Genomic DNA, 19,687 nt, shown 5'->3' with positions numbered 1-19,687 from the left:
GCCTCCCAGGGACCTTCTAGACCGGTCGGCGCTTACGCGACACAGGCAGAAGGGCAGCCGCCAACGGCCCCGGTGGCTTAGGCTTCTACCGCACTGCCTGACCCAAAGCAAGGACCCGACCTGTGCCCCTGCCTTGGACTCTGCCCTGCAAGCGTGCTATAGAAGGCCAGGTAACCAATATTTAGTGGCTAGGCGGTGGAGACGGGCCGCGAGCGCCGCGCACGGCCTAGAAGCACCCGGGGCCACTGGCGCTTGCCGCAGCTCGCCGCTTCCGGCTCCTCCCTGTTGTGCGTAAAGCGCGTGGGCCTAGACGCCCGGAGCCAGCGCGGTGAGGACCATGTTGCTTCCGAACATCCTGCTCACCGGTCAGGCGCGCGGCGGGGCGGCGCTGGGTGGCGGGGCAGGCAAAGGGCGTCGAGTGCCGTGGGGCGTCGGACGTCCGAAGGGTGCCGTTCGGTGTTCTGTTTCGAGGCTAGCGGAGGGCCGCGCGGCGTGGCGGTTGTCAGGGCCTGGAAGAGACCGGTTCCTCCGACCGTTGTGGGAGGCGGGGTGGGGGGCGGGGAATGTTGATATTGTTGGCCCGAGGCTGCTCGGTGAGAGAGGGAGACTTCTTTAGGTCCTCTTTCTGGCAAACTGCCGAATCTTTCGGAATCTGGTTTTTGTTTGTAAAAGTCTGATGGTTGGTTTTTTTTGTTTTTTGTTTTTTTTCTTTTAAGTAGCAGGGTTTGTCTTTAGAGTTTTAGCGAGATAATGTAAGTCGCTCTCAGACCCTTAGTGGATCTTTTAATGCTGCTGGACGCCTTGTCCTTAGGCCTTCCTGGGGCGTATCTCTTTTTCTTTTGTATCTGCCAATTACGGTTGGACAAAAGGGTTCGAATATATATGGCGCAGGGTGATTAACTTGCTGTGTACTTTTGTTGAATTAGCATCAGAAGCTTTTTTATTGTAAAGTTCCCGGGGTGATAGCTGTCTTTCATACTGGTTAAATTTTTTCCCCATAAATAATTTAATTAAAAAAACTAAAATAAATGATGGTAATTTGAGATATTTAGTGTTATTCTGGGAGTATCTGTTAACGGTGACAGGCAGTCTGCGAATTGCTATTAATCCCCCAAGCCCCACTCCTGATAGATCAGATACTCTTGGTGAGATTCCCTTATGCAACAGACTGAGTAGTTTTGATTATAGTGTATATTCACAGGGAATTGCTAATTAGGATGTTTTTCGTTTCAGTTGTTAAAAACTTGAAGAAGGGTAGATAGGTGGCTAATGTCTAACAAGTATCTATGGCTTGTCTTACAGGTACACCAGGGGTTGGAAAAACCACGCTAGGCAAAGAACTTGCATCAAGATCAGGACTGAAATACATTAATGTGGGTGATTTAGCTCGAGAAGGTAAGGGATGCATTGGTGATGGTTTTAAAAAAAAGAGAGACTAGATAATAGAGTGTTAGTATTATACTTGTCAGAGGGTACAAAAAGCAGAGACAGACCATTAAGGAATTTATGCTCTATGGGGAACCTGTAGAAAGAGAAAGTAATATATGTGTAGTACTGTCTTCGGTTGTTTTGACCATTCTACCCCATCCTGCCCCACTCTGTTGGCCAGTAGTTCTTCTGAGTGGTAATAATTGGGAAGGCTACCATGAAGAGATGGGACATAGGGAGAATGTTTTTGAGATGGGCAAACACATAAAGGTTTGGATGGTCCTAAGCGTATCTGTTGAGATGGTGAGTATAGATCTCACTGGAAGGATATTATTTTGAGCTCTTAGGACATGACTGTTCTATAGTTTCTTCTTAGCTTTGTTTGATAGTTGCATGCCTGCACACAACTGCACATTATTCTAAAGTGATAAATGCTTTTATTTTACCTCGTTTTTCTCCCAAATTTTTATCACTCCCTTATTTGTCTTCATTTTTTTATATTCTGTAATTTGTATAGGATAGAAATTTAATAAACTTAAAGGGACCTTAATTAAAATTAAAAAGATTTAACACTTAAAATTTTAAATATATTTTTCAAAAATTTAACAGTATTTAAAATTTTTGAAGTTCCTGACAGTTGCTACTAAAGTAACTATTTCAGATTTGATCTAATGTCCGTATTTTTTTCAAATGATCTAAAGTCTGATCAACGGATATCATGGAGTCTGGCAAGATGGCTTCTCCCAAGAGCATGCCGAAAGATGCACAGATGATGGCACAAATCCTGAAGGATATGGGGATTACAGAATATGAGCCAAGAGTTATAAATCAGATGTTGGAGTTTGCCTTCCGATATGTGACCACAATTCTAGATGATGCAAAAATCTATTCCAGCCATGCTAAGAAAGCTACTGTTGATGCAGATGATGTGCGATTGGCCATCCAGTGTCGTGCTGATCAGTCTTTTACCTCTCCTCCCCCAAGAGATTTTTTATTAGATATTGCAAGGCAAAGAAATCAAACTCCTTTGCCATTAATCAAGCCATATTCAGGCCCCAGGTTGCCACCTGATAGATATTGCTTGACCGCTCCAAACTATAGACTTAAGTCTTTACAAAAAAAGGCATCTACCTCTGCGGGAAGAATAACAGTTCCACGGTTAAGTGTTGGTTCAGTTACTAGCAGACCAAGTACTCCCACTCTTGGCACACCAACCCCACAGACCATGTCTGTGTCAACTAAAGTAGGGACTCCAATGTCCCTCACAGGGCAAAGGTTTACAGTACAGATGCCCACTTCACAGTCCCCAACTGTAAAAGCATCAATTCCTGCAACATCCGCAGTTCAGAATGTTCTGATTAATCCATCATTAATTGGGTCCAAAAACATTCTTATTACCACTAACATGGTGTCATCACATAATACTGCCAATGAATCATCAAATGCAATGAAAAGAAAACGAGAAGATGATGATGATGACGATGATGATGACGATGATGACTATGATAACTTGTAATCCAGCCTTGATGCTTGTAACATGTATACTTGGTCTTGAATCCATTGTACTAGATTAAACATGCACGCTGGGTATTTTCAAGTTGTGTTGTAGAAAACTTAAATGCTATTTAATGAGTAAATATGGTTATCCTTTCTGATTGAGATGTTGGGTTTTCTTTAATAGGATTAGTAATGGTTATTCATCAGCCTTTAAGTGTAAAAAAATAAAACTGTTTTCATCAGTTTGTTGGTATTTTGGCAATTATGTTTTTAGAAGCAGTTTTCTCACGTGTCCCCAACAGGAATAACAGTGACAACAACTTGAAGTACTAGTTTGTTCATAAACACTAGAGTAGTACTTCTAGTGTCTTCAGATGTTTAGATCACAGCATGATCTCTAGTGTGTAAGTCACTCTTACGGCCCCATTTTCTAAGATTGCTTAAGTGTAACCATGTCTCTTTTTTGTAGAGTCCACTTCATCTGTTTGGATTTCTCTTCTTCAATTACTCAACTTCTTCCTGGGTCCTTTTTTGCTCTCTTTGGTTTTATCATATTTTTGATACTGTAAGTCAGTATCATGATCATATTTTTAATCCAGGTTTGGTATTTAAGTATAGTGAATAAAACTTAGGTACTGTTTTACATGACCAGTCTCCCATTTTACACCTACATAAAAAAATCTGTTTTTTTTTCCTTTGCCTGTTGAACTTTACAGTCTCTGACAAGTGATTTTAGAGTCACATTCAGTTGTCAATTTCAGTCTTCCAGTTTATCTTACCGAATTTAACACTTTTTTTTTTAAAAAAGACTTCATTTATTTATTTGACAGATCACAAGTAGGCAGAGAGGCAGGCAGAGAAAACAGGAGGAAGCAGGCTCCCTGCTGAGCAGAGAGCCCGCTGTGGGCTCCATCCCAGGACCCTGAGATCATGACCTGAGCCGAAGGCAGAGACTTTAATCCACTGAGCCACCCAGGCACCCCTGAATTTAACACTTCTAAACTTAAAGAAGTTGTATATAATCGATTGTGTAGTACTGAGAGAAACAGTAACACTAGACATTTGGTTCCTTTCATACTTGTATTCAACACTATTTTAGCCACTACAACACATCTAAGTGTGTATAGTCCCAAACATCCTCTCTATATATTTTTTAAAGATTTTATTTATCCATTTGAGAGAATGTGCATGCACAGAGCGGGGGTGGTGGGGAGGGCTGGAGAGGGAAAAGCAGGCTTCCCACTGAACAGGGATCTGGATGGGGGTGGGGGGGGTTGTTCCTGGGATCCTGGGCTTGAGACTTGAGCCAAAGGCAGATGCTTAACCAACTGAGTCACTCAGGCACCCCTAGGTGATGGTCTTCATAAGGTTTTTCATAATGTACCAGATTGGTTTTTTCCCCCGATGCCATTTGAATATATCTGGAAATCTTAACTAGAATATATTTCAAGATAAAATCTTAACTAGAAAATATACTGAGACACCTGTCCTCATTTTTCTCAAATAGTTATATATTTTAAGGGATACCATGTAACCATCTATAAAGCAGTGGCTCTCAAATAAGTGTGATTTTGCCCTTCGGGGACATTTGGCGATTTCTGGAGACTTGATAGTCAAGACTGGGGTGGAGGCCAGGGATTCTGTTGAACATCCCACAATTCACAGAATAGCCCCCCACTCCTATAAAAGAATTATTAAGCTCAAAATGTCAGTAGTATTTGAGATTGAGAAACCCTGGTATAAAGAAACAAGACCAAAAAAAAAAAAAAAAAGCCACCCTGATTTTATTTTATTTATTTATTTTTAAAGATTTTATTTATTTATTTGACAGAGATCACAAGTAGGCAGAGAGAGAGAGGGGTGGGGGAAGCAGGCTCCCCTCTGAGCAGAGAGCCTGATGCGGGGCTCGATCCCAGGACTATGGGATCATGACCTGAGCCGAAGGCAGAGGCTTAACCCACTGAGCCACCCAGGCACCCCGATTTTAAATGAATTTGTCTAAATGGAGTTGACAGCCATTGTAGAAATCCTGTTGAAACTAAGAATTCTTAGGTCATGTGGAACCAAGGCAGGAAAAATTAGGTGGGGAATTTTTTTTTTTTTAAGATTTTATTTATTTATTAGAGCAAGTAAGAGAGAGCATGAGAGGGTAGAAGGTCAGAGGGAGAAGCAGACACCCTGCGGAGCTGGGAGCCCAATGCGGGACTCTATCCCAGAACTCCGGGATCATGACCTGAGCTGAAGGCAGTCACTTAACCGACTGAGCCACCCAGGCACCCTAGGTGGGGAATTAAGTTTTTGTGTTTTTTTTTTTTTAAATAAAGGTTTTTATTTATTTATTTGACAGAAGTAGGCAGAGAGGCAGGCAGAGAGAGAGAGAGGAGGAAGCAGGCTCCCCACTGAGCAGAGAGCCCAATGCGGGGCTCGATCCCAGGACCCTGGAATCAGGGAATTAAGTTTAATAAAATTATTGGGAGTCCTAACTATGGTGTGGCTAAGAATGCTTTTCTTACCCTTGTTATTTCCAGCCTCAGATTCTTCCTCACTTGATATCCTTTCCCATATGCAATCATTTAGTTGCACTTACCAGCACCCTTAATTTTCCTGCCACAAGTGTATCCGTCTTAAGCCTCTGTTTATAAACCCCAGGATTTCCCATAGGTCTAGACAAAGTATATTAACATTGGATCCACTGGAAACTTGTAAAGCATAGCAGAGCCCTCAACACTTAAAATCTTGATCTTTTTCTAACCCAGGAGTTGGCAGGCTGCTGCTATTTTTTATAGGAACCACACTGCCTGAACACTAGCCCACAAAGCATGAAGTATTTACTGTCTGGCCTTTTACAGAAAAAGTTTTGCTATCCCAGCTCTAACCCCTTTATCCCATTTTCCTCCCCTCCACTGGAAGGCTTTGAAATTAACCTATTTGTCCCCTCCGGCACTGCTATCTCCCAGTCTGCATGTGATCTCCCTCCCACCATATACTTCCTTTTTTAAGATTTTATTTATTTATTTATTTATTTAAGAGAGAGAGAGAGAGAGAGAGAGAGAGAGCGCATGGGGAGGGGCAGAAGGAGAAGCAGACTCCACACCGAGCAGGGAACTGATGTGGGAGCTCAATTCTAGGATCACAGCTGGAGCCAGGGCAGACTCTTAAGTGACTGAGCTACCTAGGTGCCCCCTACCATATACTTCTTTCCCAATAATTTCACTGCAGCTATATTGTTACTTTACCCCTGACTTTAGTAATCTCATCCCCTCTGAACTAGTCACTCCCTTTAAAAGAGCCTAATTTCTAGATACCCACTAAAGGTAGCCACCTTGGTAGTTCCCAGACCTCTCCAAACTAATAAGACTTAAAAAGCACATGCTCTGAAGTCCTACCTGACTACTTGCCCACTCTTGATTCCTGCTCCCCACATAGGGACACATTCAAACACTACACAAATGCATTTGCCCTGTAAATCTTGATGGTTTGCCTAAAAAATTGATATGGTACTCATCCCATTTTCAAGCCCGTTTCCAGTGAATCTCTTACTCTTTGTATCTTTTCCTTCCCTCTTTGTTATGTCCTTTAAAAAAAGAGGGAGACGGAATAAACAAGACTTGACCTTTTTCTGTTAAAGTCCATCCTCCCTAATGATGAACTGGTCATAGTTTACCTTCAGCCTTCCCTGCAGCCACTTCCCTAGGTCCCCTTAAGTCTACACTCTGCGCACTTACTGTTCCTCAGACCCTGGGAATTGACCTTCATGTCTTTATACGTGCTATTCCCTTCACCTATAAGTGCTCTTCCTTACCTGCCCTATAAACAACTCTTTAAAAGGCCCAACTCAAATGTCACATTTTGGTGCTCTCTAACTTTTTAAAGTAGATTTCATTGTGCTTTTCTCTACATAAAAGGTCAGGTATCAAAATACTCAATCCTTCTAAACCAATTAACTTCTTGGTACTAGTTGCATCACAGACATAAGCTTCTTGTTGGATTGAAGTAAATGTGGTAAATACGTTTCCAGAGTAAGAAATCTGAGGGTTACCTGGCTAGCTCCATGGACAGAGCATGCAACTCTAGATCTCAGGGTTGTGAGTTCAGGTCCCATGTTGGGCATGGAGTCTACTTAAAAATTAGGGGCACCTCGGTGGCCCAGTCAGTTAAGCATCTGCCTTCGGTTTGGGTCATGATTCCAGGGTCCTCGGATTTAACCCCACGTCAGGCTCCCTGCTCAGCGGGGAGTCTGCTTCCCCTTCTGCACCTCCCCCATCCCTGCTCGTGGGCTCTCATTCGAGGTCTCTCTCAAATCTTTTTAAAAACTGTATAAAGTAAGAAATCTGAAAATGTTTTAAGTACTGGCAACAGCATCAAAATAGATAGCATTCCAATATTAAATAACAGCTTTCATGTGAGTGTATTAATTCTGGGATGGCAGTTAAAATGTAATGATTTTATAGTTTAACTACAGCTGGAAAGATCTTTTGAGGTAAGGACTTACCATTTAACTGGCCCCACAATCAATTTTTTTTCTCCAACTAACCTATCTTTAAATAAATCATAAAACTTTGTTAAGAAAATTAATTTTCTAAGCTTTTGGTAGTTTAATCAATTCAAGCCTTTTCATCTCTTCTAGATTAGGATCCTATACATATACAACTCTAAATTTGACTTCCAACTGAAACTTTCTAAAGTAGCATACGTTAAAGAAAAAAAATTACAAGTAGCATAGGTTTTTCCCTTTTGGGGGGAAATCTGAAATGAAGTTTAGAATCCATTTCTTCATTCCTTATGGTACAGGTTATAACCATCAGTCATCTAAAATTCTGCAGTAGCCTTGATTTGGTGTACCTGCTTCTGGATTTGTTTCCTTTCAACTCATTCTCTACAGAGAAACCAAAATTATTTTTAAATATTTGTAATTGATCATGTCATTTCATGATTAAAATGCTTTAATGATTTTACTTTGCTTTGGGATAAAGTCTAACTCTGCAACTGTTAAGGACCTTTTTGATCTCGCCTCAATTTACCTGACCCTTTATCATCTATTTTCCAACTAGTCTAAGAGACTTTCCCTCCCCTGAGTCTTCCCCTCCTAATTCTCTCTGGCTTTGAATACCTTCTCTGTTGAAAATAGTCTTCCCTGGATGGCTCAGTGGGTTAAGCCTTTGCCTTCAGCTCAGGTCATGATCTCAGGGTCTTGGCATCGAGCCCCAAATCAGGCTCTCTGCTCAGCAGGGAGCCTTCTTCCCTCTCTCTCTCTCCCTGCCTCTCTGCCTACTTGTGATCTCTGTCAAATAAATAAACAAAATCTTTAAAAAAAAGAAAAGAAAATAGTCTTCCCTACTTTTATCCCTTTGGTAACTGCTCCAAGTCTCCCCTTAAAAGTCACTTCCTCCAGGAAGCCTCCCCTAATATCCCACGTTTATGTTCCTAACATAATAGATGTCCATACTTTTGCTCTTCTAACACCATGAATTATAACATTAAAGTATCATCCTGATATAATTTCCAGGTTACTTGTCTGTCCTCTCTTTTTATTGTAAACTTTTTAATGTAAACTTTTTATTGTAAAATTTTCCCTTTTTGAGGGAAAGACTATGTTTGCCCTCCTGGGCATTTTGCTCACTATTAAATCCTTATTACCCCTACAGACACCTGTAAATGGTATTTGATAATTTTTTTTTTAATGAGCGTTTGAAAGCTTGGATTACACTGTTCAACTACATTAACATGATTTAAGAAATCCTGCATCTCAGCATTGCAGTCAACTTTAATTCTAATTTAATATTGCAGTAGTTGTCCTTATTTTCAACAACATATATTTTTAATGATTTCACTAGTCTTAAGAGTCAAGGGTTTAGGAGGTGCCTGGTGGCTCAGTGGGTTAAGCCTCTGCCTTCGGCTCAGGTCAGGATCCCAGCGTCCGAGACCCGTATCAGGCTCTCTGCTCAGCAGGGAGCCTGCTTCCCCCTCTCTCTCTGCCTGCCTCTCTGCCTGCTTGTGATCTCTGTCTGTCAAATAAACAAAATCTTTAAAAAAAAAAAAAAAAAGTCAAGGGTTTAAATATGAAGGAACATTAATATTCACTTACTTCAGATTATGACATAGTACAGAATCAGCAGAAGGTATTAGATTTTGTTGCACTGTAAAAATAATACACAGAAAAGGTACTCCAAATCGTTATTTCCATCTTTTTTCTTCTAATCTTTGGCCCTGTTGCAGACTACTTTGAATTCTGCTTTTTATGTTTTACCCCTTGTGTTAATAAGCATTATCATGTGCAACCTAGTGTATACTACATATTACTACCTTAGTATTTCCTTAGCTTTAATTATATTTCATCAAATTAGAAAACAGAGATTTTAAGTATTTCCCTATTGTTGAATTTTTTAAAATCATTTTATCACTTAAAATTTTTTCAGGTTTGGGGTGCCTGGGTGGCTCAGTGGGTTAAAGCCTCTGCCTTCAGCTCAGGTCATGATCCCAGGGTCCTGGGATCGAGCCCCTCATTGGGCTCCCTGCTCAGCAGGGAGCCTACTTCCCCCCACCCCGTCTGTCTGCCTCTTTGCCTACTTGTGATCTCTGTCTGTCAAATAAATAAATAAAATCTTAAAAAAAAAATTTCAGGTTAGAAGTTAAGTGGTAGAGGAAATCTATCAATGGCATGACATTTTTCTTTTTAAAATTATTTTAAAAATACGTTTTAATATACTATATATGTATGTAATTAATGCAACAGGCATAAAAAGGCTCATTTTAATTTGCATCTCTTTAATAGCTGGGAAAGTCCATTTTTTCATGGTATGTTTACTAATTATCTTTTCCATCTTGTGGGAACTCTTATTTGTTAAGCTACTTATTTTTATCTTGATTTTGAAGGTCATTATATAATCTACATTTCAGTCCTTTGTCCTACTACAAAAATTTCTCCCAGTCTGTTATTTTTCTGGGTACATTATTTTTCATTGAACAGAGATTTTTCTTTTTTTGAGATTTAACATTTTATATGTTTTATTTAGTCATTGTATTCTTTCACAAACTCAAATGAATCATTCCTGTATCGATTAAATTTTCCACTAGTTATCTTTGGAATTAAAAAATTAGCTCTTTAATTCACCTAGTTTATAATATAAAGGATTTAGATTATTTTCTAAATTGTTAACCAGTTTTCCCTCTGTCAAGCAGTTTAATTTTTTTAGCTAGAGTTTCTGCGGGTTGAGCAATAATCCAGGGAAGCAAAGGCCACACTAAGTGCTCAAAAGGTGGCGCTTGTGCCCAGCATCTGTCCATATACCCTCCAGGCTCTGTGCCTCCCTCAAGGACTACTCTTTTGTTACTTCAGAACTCATGCTTGTTTTAACCTAATTTCAATCTTTCCTAAAATAGGTAAGATTTTATTTAAGAAAAAAACACACATATGTGCCAGCAGAGAGGAGACAATCTACTGAGCACAGAGCCTGTCATTGTGGGGCTCAATCCCCTCTTCCCACCAAATGGTAGCTTAACCAAAAATAAAATACAGTCCTCTTCCAACAGTCCCACGAATTCTGAAATTATTCATTCTTTTTAGTTGGTTTCAATTTTGATAACTAAAATTGGCATCAGACTGACTGCTGTCCAAGTTTCCTTCTAGATAAAATTCTAATTTATCAGTATTGCTCTTCACATTTGGTGTCCATGTGACATCTACTGTGTTAGTGCCCTCGTCAGTCTCTAAAAGAGTAATTGGTGATGTATTTCCCAAAATATAAAATTAAATGAAGACTACTGAAAGTTACTTAGAAAATACTACTTTTCTTTAATATGCCAATGTAAATCTCTTTTAGGGCAGTTATATGATGGCTATGATGAAGAGTATGAATGCCCCATTTTAGATGAAGATAGAGTAAGTACAATTTTTATTTATAAAGTATAAATTTTTATTTATAAAGTATACTTTTTTTGTTTGTCTTGAGAGAGAGAGAGAACACAAGGGGAGGAGTAGGAGCAGAGGGAGAGTGTGAGAGACTCTTAAGCAGGCTTCATGTCCAGCGTGGAGCCTGACACCGGGCTTGATCTCACAAACCTGAGATCATGACCTGAGATGAAATAAAAAATTGGACACATAACCCACTGAGTCACCCAGGTGCCCCTATAAAGTATACTTCTTAAAATTTAATAGGAAAGTTGACCTCATTTTTTTAAGAGGAGCATTCTTTTTCTCCCTTTCTCACAGGTAGTTGATGAATTGGAAAACCAAATGAGTGAAGGTGGAGTTATTGTTGATTACCATGGTTGTGATTTCTTCCCTGAACGCTGGTTTCATATAGTTTTTGTGCTGCAAGCAGATAACAGTGTATTGTACAAAAGACTTGAAACAAGGTAAGAAAGGAAAAACACTGAATTCTTAAAGTATGATATAAAACTTTATTCGGATTCCTGAAATTGGCCAGTACTACCATGAGAAAGGAGTCTATTTGAAAATGTGACGCTTGGTCTCTCGTTATAAACCATGTCTGTGTGGTACCAATGTTCTGAGTCCAAAAGAAAAAGATGCTTGTGGGGCGCCTGGGTGGCTCAGTTGGTTAAGCGACTGCCTTCGGCTCAGGTCATGATCCTGGAGTCCCGGGATAGAGTCCCGCATCGGGCTCACTGCTCTGCAGGGAGTCTGCTTCTCCCGCTGACCTCTCTCTCTCTTTCTCATTCTCTCTCTCTCTCAAATAAATAAAATCTTTAAAAAAAAAAAAAAGAAAAAGATGCTTGTGTAAAACACAGGCAGTAATTTATAACTGAGTAAATGAATACTGCAATTGACAGTTTGATTCAGTAAAATATACTATACAGCAACCCTATTTAGTCATACTGTTTCCTTAATGTAAAACCTTGCTGGGAAAACAGCCAAGCCAAGAACATACTCTTGAGAACTGGATGAACATTACCCTCCTTCATTATCCCCTCAACATGAGTGGGAGAGTTTATGAAAAACAGACATGATAAATCAACAGTTCACCACCTTTAAAATATATTTGAGTTGGTCTCTCCAAGAGGACATCAGACTTAATCCAGTATAACCAAAACAGAAATTTTTATGGGAAATGTTTTTCCACTGTCTTTTGATTCAAGCTGGGAAAGATGGAGGTTCTAGAGGGGTTTACAAGGCAATCTCAGAAGGAAAGCTCTGAAAGTTTGCTCCTAAGTTCAGGTTTAGGATTTGAAGGTCAGACTGTCAGTGGTAGTCAGCTTTGACTAACCATCACTGCATGGGATACTTGCAAAATCCTTGCACCAAGGAATATAGTAGCAAATATACAGGGAAGGTTGGAGTTAGACCTAAAACTATAATCATCTTTCTTTTGGCAGTGAAAAGCCATTAAAAGTATTTTAAATGAGAAGTAAGAGAGATCATAATAGTACACATTCCTTTTCTCAAACAAGGCAATTTAAAATGTTTATTAAAAATTACTGTTTTGGGGCGCCTGGGTGGCTCAATGGGTTAAGCCTCTGCCTTCGGCTCAGGTCATGATCTCAGGGTCCTGGGATCGAGTCCCACATCGGGCTCTCTGCTCAGCAGGGAGACTGTTCTTCCTCTATCTCTCTCTCTGCCTGCCTCTCTACCTACTTATGATCCCTCTGTCAAATAAATAAATAAAATCTTTAAAAAAAAAATTACTGTTTTGGGGCATGTGGCTGGCTCAGTCAGTACAGCATGCGACTCTTGAACTTGGGGTTGTAAGTTAGAGCTCCAGGTTGGGTGTAGAGATTACTTAAAAATAAAATCTTAAAAAAAAATTACTGGGACGCCTGGGTGGCTCAGTTGGTTAAGCAGCTGCCTTCGGCTCAGGTCATGATCCCAGCGTCCTGGGATCAAGTCCCAGATCGGGCTCCTTGCTCATCAGGGAGCCTGCTTCTCCCTCTGCCTCTGCCTACCACTCTGTCTGCCTGTGCTCGCTCTCTCTCCCTCTCTCTCTCTCTGACAAATAAATAAATAAAATCTTAAAAAAAAAATTAAAAAAAAAATAAATAAAAAAAAATTACTGTTTTATGTAAATAGGGGAAGTCTGACAAGGTCTGAGAGAGCTAGTCTTGTTTTTAGCCACGAAAAAGTTACAACGTAATCACCTTTAAAAAAACAGCTTTAGGGGCGCCTGGGTGGCTCAGTGGGTTAAAGCCTCTGCCTTCCGCTCGGGTCATGATCTCAGGGTCCTGGGATCGAGCCCCACATCGGGCTCTCTGCTCGGCAGGGAGCCTGCTTCCCTTCCTCTCTCTCTCTCTCTGCCTGCCTATCTGCCTACTTGTGATCTCTGTCAAATAAATGAAATCTTAAAAAAAAAAAAAAACAGCTTTATTTTTTGAGATAAGTTCTTATTGAGATAAGTTCACATATATAAAATGTACCTATTTGAAGCATACAATTCAATGGTTTTTAGTATGTTCACAGAATTATGCATCCATTACTACAACCAATTTTAGAAAATGCTCATTGTCCCCCTCCTCCCAAAAAACCCATACCCATTAGCAGTCACTCTGCATATATCCCCAGTCCCTCAGTCCTAGGCAACTGGTAATTTACCTTCTGTCTCTGTGGATCTGCCTATTCTGGACGTTTTATATAAATGAAATCAATATGTGGTCTTTTGTGGCTTCTTTTATTTAGCATAATGTTTCAGGGTTCATCTGTGTTGCAGCACATATCAGTATTTCATTTGTTGTTTTAATCAAATACTATTCCATTGTATGGATATACCATATTTTATTTATCCATTTATCAGATCATAGATGTTTTGGTTGTTTCCATTTTTGGCTATTCTAAATAATTCTGCTATGAACATCCATGCCTGTGGTTTGTGTGGACATTATATGTTCATTTATCTTGGATATGGAATTTTAAGAATGGGACTGCTGGGCGATATGGTAACACATGTTTAACATTTTGAGGAACTGTTAGACTATTTTCCAAAGTGGCTGCACCAGTTTACCTTCCCAAGAGCAATGTATGAAGGCTCTAGTATTTCCACATCCTTGCGAACACTGGTTATCTCTTTTTTATTGTAGCCTACCCAGTGGATATAAAGTAGTATCTCATTGTGGTTTTGATTTGCATTTCTTTGATCACTAATGATGTTGAGCCTTTTCTCATATGCTTACTGTCCATTTGTATGTCTTCGTGGGAGAAAGAGCTCTTCAGATTCTTTGCCCAATTTTTTTTTTTTTTTTAAGATTTTATTTATTTATTTGACAGACAGAGATCACAAGTAGGCAGAGAGGCAGGCGGAGAGAGAGGAAGGGAAGCAGGCTCCCCGCTGAGCAGAGAGCCCGATGCGGGACTCGATCCCAGGACTCTGGGATCATGACCTGAGCCGAAGGCAGCGGCTTAACCCACTGAGCCACCCAGGCGCCCTCTTTGCCCAATTTTTTATTGGGTTCTTTCTTTTTAATTAAGAAGAGTTTTTGTTTATTTCAGATGCAAATCTCTTATCAGATATATAATGTGCAAAAATTTTCTCCCCTTCTGTTGGTTATATTCTCATAAAGCTAATCATCTTTTAAGTAGTTCAATTTAATCTTGTTACAAGGTTGAACTAATTTGAATTTGAATATTTGCTTTATCTTTTTCATTAGCTAATTAGCTGTCTAATTTACATGTCTTCCTAAAGATTATGTAAGTTAACTTTTTTAAATGTCTTTGGAATTGGGAAAGCAGAGATAGATCTGTATGTATAATCAAGTACCCAATTAGTATATAGTATTCCCATCATAAGTATTCCACTCTTTGGGGGGGGGGTCCTTTTTTAATTTAAATTCAATTAACATATAGATATTATTAGTTTCAGAGGTAGAGGTCAGTGATTCATTAGTTGCAAAGAACACCCAGTGTTTATTCCATCAAGTGCCCCCCCTTAATGCCCATCACCCAGCTACACCATCCCCCTACCTACCTCCCCTCCAGCAACCCGCAGTTTGTTTCCTGTGCTTAAGAATCTCTTAAGGTTCTGGGACGCCTGGGTGGCTCAGTGGGTTGGGCCGCTGCCTTCGGCTCGGGTCATGATCCTAGGGTCCTGGGATCGAGTCCCGTATCGGGCTCCTTGTTCGGCGGGGAGCCTGCCTCTCTCTCCGCCTCTGCCTGCCTCTCTGCCTGCTTGTGTGCTTTCTCTCTCTCTCTCTCTGACAAATAAATAAATAAAATCTTTAAAAAAAAAAAAAAAGAATCTCTTACGGTTTGTCTCCCTCTCTGATTTCATACTCTTTTATTTTTCCCAGGTTTGTTTCTTTTACTAACTAGAATCATGACATATGTATTGTTCTTTGATGCGCTTGTTGGCGATGTTCTCAGGCTAGCACACTCCTTTTATCCATTATATATTCCACAGAATTAGTGTCACTGTTTGGGTTGCCTCATTCTGCTGTTATAATTATGCCCATTTTTGTGCACAAATGAGCACAAGGGCTGGAATTTGAGGGAAAGAGTGCCAGTATGAGCCCTTGGCAATGTAAGGTGACGGCATGTTGACCTGGCACTGAGCAGGTGGCAGGCCGTGCACGCCAACTTGGGCAGGAGAGTGGCTGGACTGTGAATTTAAGACCCACAGACCGATGGCATCCTGTGTGACAGGGATGTGGCTGGTTTTGCTTTTAACTTTAGTTTTTCTGGGAAACTCTACCTCTCCTTCTATTCTAAATGAAAGCCTTGCTGGATACAGTATTCTTGTCTGTAGATTTTTCCTTTTAGCTATTGGAATTTATCATGCTGCTTTCTTCTGGCCTGCAGAGTTTCTGCTGAAAAACCCAGGGATAGCCGTTATGAGGTTTCTCTTGTATGTCACTGCTTTCCTTTCTCTTGCTGCTTCTAAAATTCTCTCTGTATCACTACTTTTGGCTATCTTATTTACTTTGTGACTTGGTGCAGACCTCTTTGGGTTGGTTTTGTTGGGGGCTCTCTGTGCCTCCTGGATCTGGATTTCTTTCCTCCCCCAGGTTCAGGAAGTTTTTTAGCTATTATTTCTTCGGACAAATCTTCTGCCTCCTTTTCTTGCTCTTCTCCTTCTGGGATCCCTGTCATGTGACTGATACGCTTGACAGTGTTGCTGAGTTTCCTGGGTCTGTTCTCATTTTGCATATTTTTTTCCCTCTGATCTGCTCAGCATGATTACTTTCCATGACTCTGTCCTCCAGGTTGCTGATCTGTTCTTCTACTTCCTCTTGTTTGCTATTTATTCCAGGTGGTCTATTTTTATTTCCATTTAGTGAGTCCAATTGCTCTAATTGGTTCTTTTCTACGTCTGCTGTTTCTTGACGGGTGCGGGGTGGGGGGGGGGTTCTCATGCATCTTTATGAGCATTACTTTAAATTCACTATCAAACATATTACTCATCTCCATTTTGTTTAGGTCTCTGGCTGTGATTTTGTTCTGCTCTTTCACTTGGGACATATTCCTCTGTCTCTTGCTAATTCTATTGCTGTGTCTGTTTTTCTGTGTTAGGAAAGTCAGCTGCGTCTCCCGCACTTGAAAGTAGAGGCTTTATGAAGCAGAGGTCCCACAGTGCAGTGTCTCCTGTTCCCCAGAACCTGGCACTTCAGGGGTGTTTCCAATCTGTGTTGCTAAAGGGGTGTCCTACCTTTCCGGTGGAGCTGTGTTTGCCCTCAGTCCAGCCTGTGATGGTTCTCTGCCTGTTGTGGGCAGAGTCTGTTCCCTGTGGTATTAGTGGGCCAGTTGGGGGTTGCCTTGAGCTTGCGCTGAGTCAGACCAGGTGTTTACTGGAGATGAAGGAGCACCAAACTGCAGGCATTTTCCCTGTGTTGTCCCCTTAGAAGCTTTTGGTGGTTGGTGGGGCCTGTAGTCAAGACCAGCTGCCTACCCCCCAGCCCACTGCTGGGGTCACAGTCAGACTGGTGTGTGGTTCTCCTCCCCGTCCCTGGAGCAGGACTCACTCTGGAGTGGTGCTGGCCTTGTCTGGGCTGTGCGCACACTGGCAGGCTTGTGGCAGCGCCTTTCTGGGATCTGGCCAAGAGTGATCAGAGAGGGTGAATCTGCTTCACTGTGGTCTCTTGTCTATGTCAGGCCATGGAGAGTCTGTTCTACCAGCTTTCCGTTTGCTTTCTGGGTTATTAATGCCGATGTAGGTGCTCTCTAGGCCACCATGCAGCAAGAGATGATCCCAGGATCCTCCTACTCTGCCATCTTCCTAGCAACCTCTCATAAGTATTCCATTTTTTTATAAAGATCTTACTTTTCAGTAATCTCTGCATCCAATGTGGGGCTCAAATTTATAACACTGAGATCAAGAATTACATGCTCCAGGGCATCTGGGTGGCTCAGTCATTGAGTGTCTGCCTTGGGCTAAGGTCATGGTCCCAGGGTCCTGGGATGGAGCCCCACATCGGGCTTCCTGCTCAGCGGGAAGCCTGCTTCTCCCTCTCCTACTCTCCCTGCTTGTGTTCCCTCTCTCACTGTGTTTCTCTCTGTCAAATAAATAAAATCTTTAAAAAAAAAAAAAAAAAAAGAATCACATGCTCCACCAACTGAGCCAGCCAGGCATCCCCCATGAGTATTTCATTTTTATATGCCATGTAGTTATTTTATCTGTCTATATCTTAGCTCCTCTAATGCTTTAAAAATTTTTTTAATTCTTTTTTAAGATTTTATTTATTTGACAGAAAGAGAGATCACAAGTAGGCAGAGAGGCAGGCAGAGAGAAAGAGGGGGAAGCAGGCTCCCCACCGAGCAGAGAGCCCTATGCAGGGCTCGATCCCAGGACCCCGAGATCATGACCTGAGCTAAAGGCAGAGGCCCAACCCACTGAGCCACCCAGGCACCCCTCTCTAATGCTTTTTAAATCTATCCCACAGCTATAGTCTTATTTATCTTATAACTCAGTATCTGGCTTGAGGTAGGTAGATATGTTTGCTAATTGAATGGATGACAAACCGTGTGGAGAAAATTAAGATAAACCTAAACACTGAACCTTTGTTTAACCCTCTTGTCAAAAAAGTCTCTCATGGGCGCCTGGGTGGCTCAGTGGGTTAAGCCGCTGCCTTCGGCTCAGGTCATGATCCCAGGTCCTGGGTTCAAGCCCCACATCGGGCTTTCTGCTCAGCAGGGAGCCTGCTTCCTCCTCTCTCTCTGCCTGCCTCTCTGCCTGCTTGTGATCTCTCTGTCAAATAAATAAATAAAATCTTTAAAAAAAAAAAAAAAAAGTCTCTCATATTACAAGTGCCAATCTAATTTTCTTGAGGTAAACAGGCTACAAGAAATATTTTTGCATGATTTTTCATGTATTTAAAAGTGTCCAGTTTCTAGTGTGTTTCTGAAATTCCAGTTAAGGTATTTCAGTTTGCTTTTTGTTTTATCTTCTCATTGTCTTCTAGGGGTTATAATGAAAAGAAACTAAAAGACAATATTCAGTGTGAAATTTTTCAAGTTCTTTATGAAGAAGCATTAGCATCGTACAGGGAAGAAATAGTACATCAACTGCCCAGCAATAAACCAGAAGATCTAGAAGATAATATCAATCAGATATTGAAGTGGATTGAGCAGTGGATCAAGGATCATAGCTCCTGACTTACAAGACTGGCCACTTTATAACCGCTCTTGTTATATCCCTGCCATAATGAATAAATTGTCCAATTATCAGTAAAACTTCTTTATTAAGATTGTGCTGCAGGTCTAAAAGATGGATAATCTAAAGGTTTATGTTTGAGCTTTTTTCTTCCATGAGAAAGCAAAACATTCTCAAGTATAGTATATATAATATCATTAAGGATTTAGAGTAAAAACTGTCATCTTAAATGCTTCACCTGCTAAAAAATAAATAAATCTGACCAAAGGGGTAGCTATCTTCTAAGCTGATTGCAAAAGAAAATGAAGATGATCCCTTAAAATAAAAATTAAGACTAAGAATAAAACATCAGAGTTTTTCATTTTTATTTCTTAAATTAAAAAAACAGAAACACGATTAAGTGGTATTAAAATCAAAAGGTACAAAAGAGTATCCTGGAAAAGTGGGTTTCCCTTCCACGCTGCCCCTATTCTTCAGCCACCCAGATCCCCTCCCTTTAGGAAGTAATGTTGCTGGCTTCCTATGTCTCTTTCCAAGAGATTTTATCCCTGAGAAGTGTGTGTTTGTGTATGTTAGTTTCTTTAAGCATGTGGCAGCATGCCATGTATGCTGTTCTGTATTTTCTTTTTTTCATTTAATGTATTTTGGAGAGTATGTCATCTCAGAACATACAGAGAGCCCTATTCTTTTAAATTAAGATAAAATTCACCATTTAAAAGTGCACAATTGACTGGCTTTTATTATAACACAATAATGTGCAACGATCACACATCAACTGTCACTAATTCCATATATGACATTTTTCTCACCCCACCCAAAAGAAGTCCCTACTATTAGCAGTCACTTCCCATTTTTCCCCCTGGAATCACTGCTTTACTTTGTCTATATGGATTTGCATATTCTGGGCATTTCATATAAATGCAGTTATACAATATGTGGTCTTTTGGGCCTGGCTTCTCTGACTTAGTATAGTATTTTATTTATTTATTTTTGTAAAAGATTTTATTTATTTATTTGACAGAGAGTGAGATCACAAGTAGGCAGAGAGGCAGGCAGAGAGAGAAGCAGGCTCCCCACCGAGCAGAGAGCCCGACGCGGGACTCGATCCCAGAACCCCGAGATCATGACCCGAGTCGAAGGCAGAGGCCTAACCCACTGAGCCACCCAGGCGCCCCCTTAGTATAGTATTTTAAAAGTCATCCATGTTGTAGCCTATACCAGTACCTCATTCCTTC

General features: G+C 40.7%; 2 protein-coding genes across 5 annotated transcripts; both read left to right on the top strand.

Moving 5' to 3' along the window:
* Positions 1-247: 247 nt before the first annotated feature.
* LOC111155218 (TATA-box binding protein associated factor 9) lies at positions 248-3,170 on the top strand. Of its 4 annotated transcripts, none has more exons than XM_022515331.1 (3): positions 248-365; positions 1,303-1,395; positions 2,130-3,170. In XM_022515331.1, the coding sequence occupies exon 3, from the start codon at positions 2,147-2,149 to the stop codon at positions 2,942-2,944; it is 798 nt and encodes a 265-aa protein (XP_022371039.1). In that variant the 5' UTR covers positions 248-365; positions 1,303-1,395; positions 2,130-2,146; the 3' UTR covers positions 2,945-3,170. The 4 variants fall into 4 exon arrangements, with proteins under 4 accessions (XP_022371039.1, XP_022371041.1, XP_022371040.1 ...); XM_022515333.1 differs by lacking the exon at positions 248-365 and adding an exon at positions 369-471; XM_022515332.1 differs by lacking the exon at positions 248-365 and adding an exon at positions 502-752.
* On the top strand, positions 248-18,854 carry LOC111155220 (adenylate kinase 6). Its single transcript, XM_022515334.1, has 5 exons — positions 248-365; positions 1,303-1,395; positions 10,746-10,804; positions 11,135-11,280; positions 18,262-18,854. The coding sequence occupies exons 1-5, from the start codon at positions 338-340 to the stop codon at positions 18,452-18,454; spliced, it is 519 nt and encodes a 172-aa protein (XP_022371042.1). The 5' UTR covers positions 248-337; the 3' UTR covers positions 18,455-18,854.
* The last annotated feature ends 833 nt before the right edge of the window (positions 18,855-19,687 follow it).

The sequence above is a fragment of the Enhydra lutris genome, unplaced genomic scaffold, assembly GCF_002288905.1.
Source record: "Enhydra lutris kenyoni isolate GAN:26980312 unplaced genomic scaffold, ASM228890v2 scaffoldscaffold40, whole genome shotgun sequence".
Taxonomy (NCBI): Eukaryota; Metazoa; Chordata; class Mammalia; order Carnivora; family Mustelidae; genus Enhydra; species Enhydra lutris.
This window is presented reverse-complemented; position numbering and strand designations above follow the sequence as displayed.

What these genes read in the sequence shown, in the direction of transcription:
- LOC111155220 (XM_022515334.1), top strand. Translation starts at nt 338, where the DNA reads ATGTTGCTTCCGAACATCCTGCTCACCG. An exon ending in TCCGAACATCCTGCTCACCG is followed by an intron (nt 366 to 1,302) that starts GTCAGGCGCGCG and finishes CTTGTCTTACAG; the next exon opens with GTACACCAGGGGTTGGAAAA. An exon ending in CCATTTTAGATGAAGATAGA is followed by an intron (nt 10,805 to 11,134) that starts GTAAGTACAATT and finishes CCTTTCTCACAG; the next exon opens with GTAGTTGATGAATTGGAAAA.
- LOC111155218 (XM_022515331.1), top strand. Translation starts at nt 2,147, where the DNA reads ATGGAGTCTGGCAAGATGGCTTCTCCCAAGAGCATGCCGAAAGATGCA.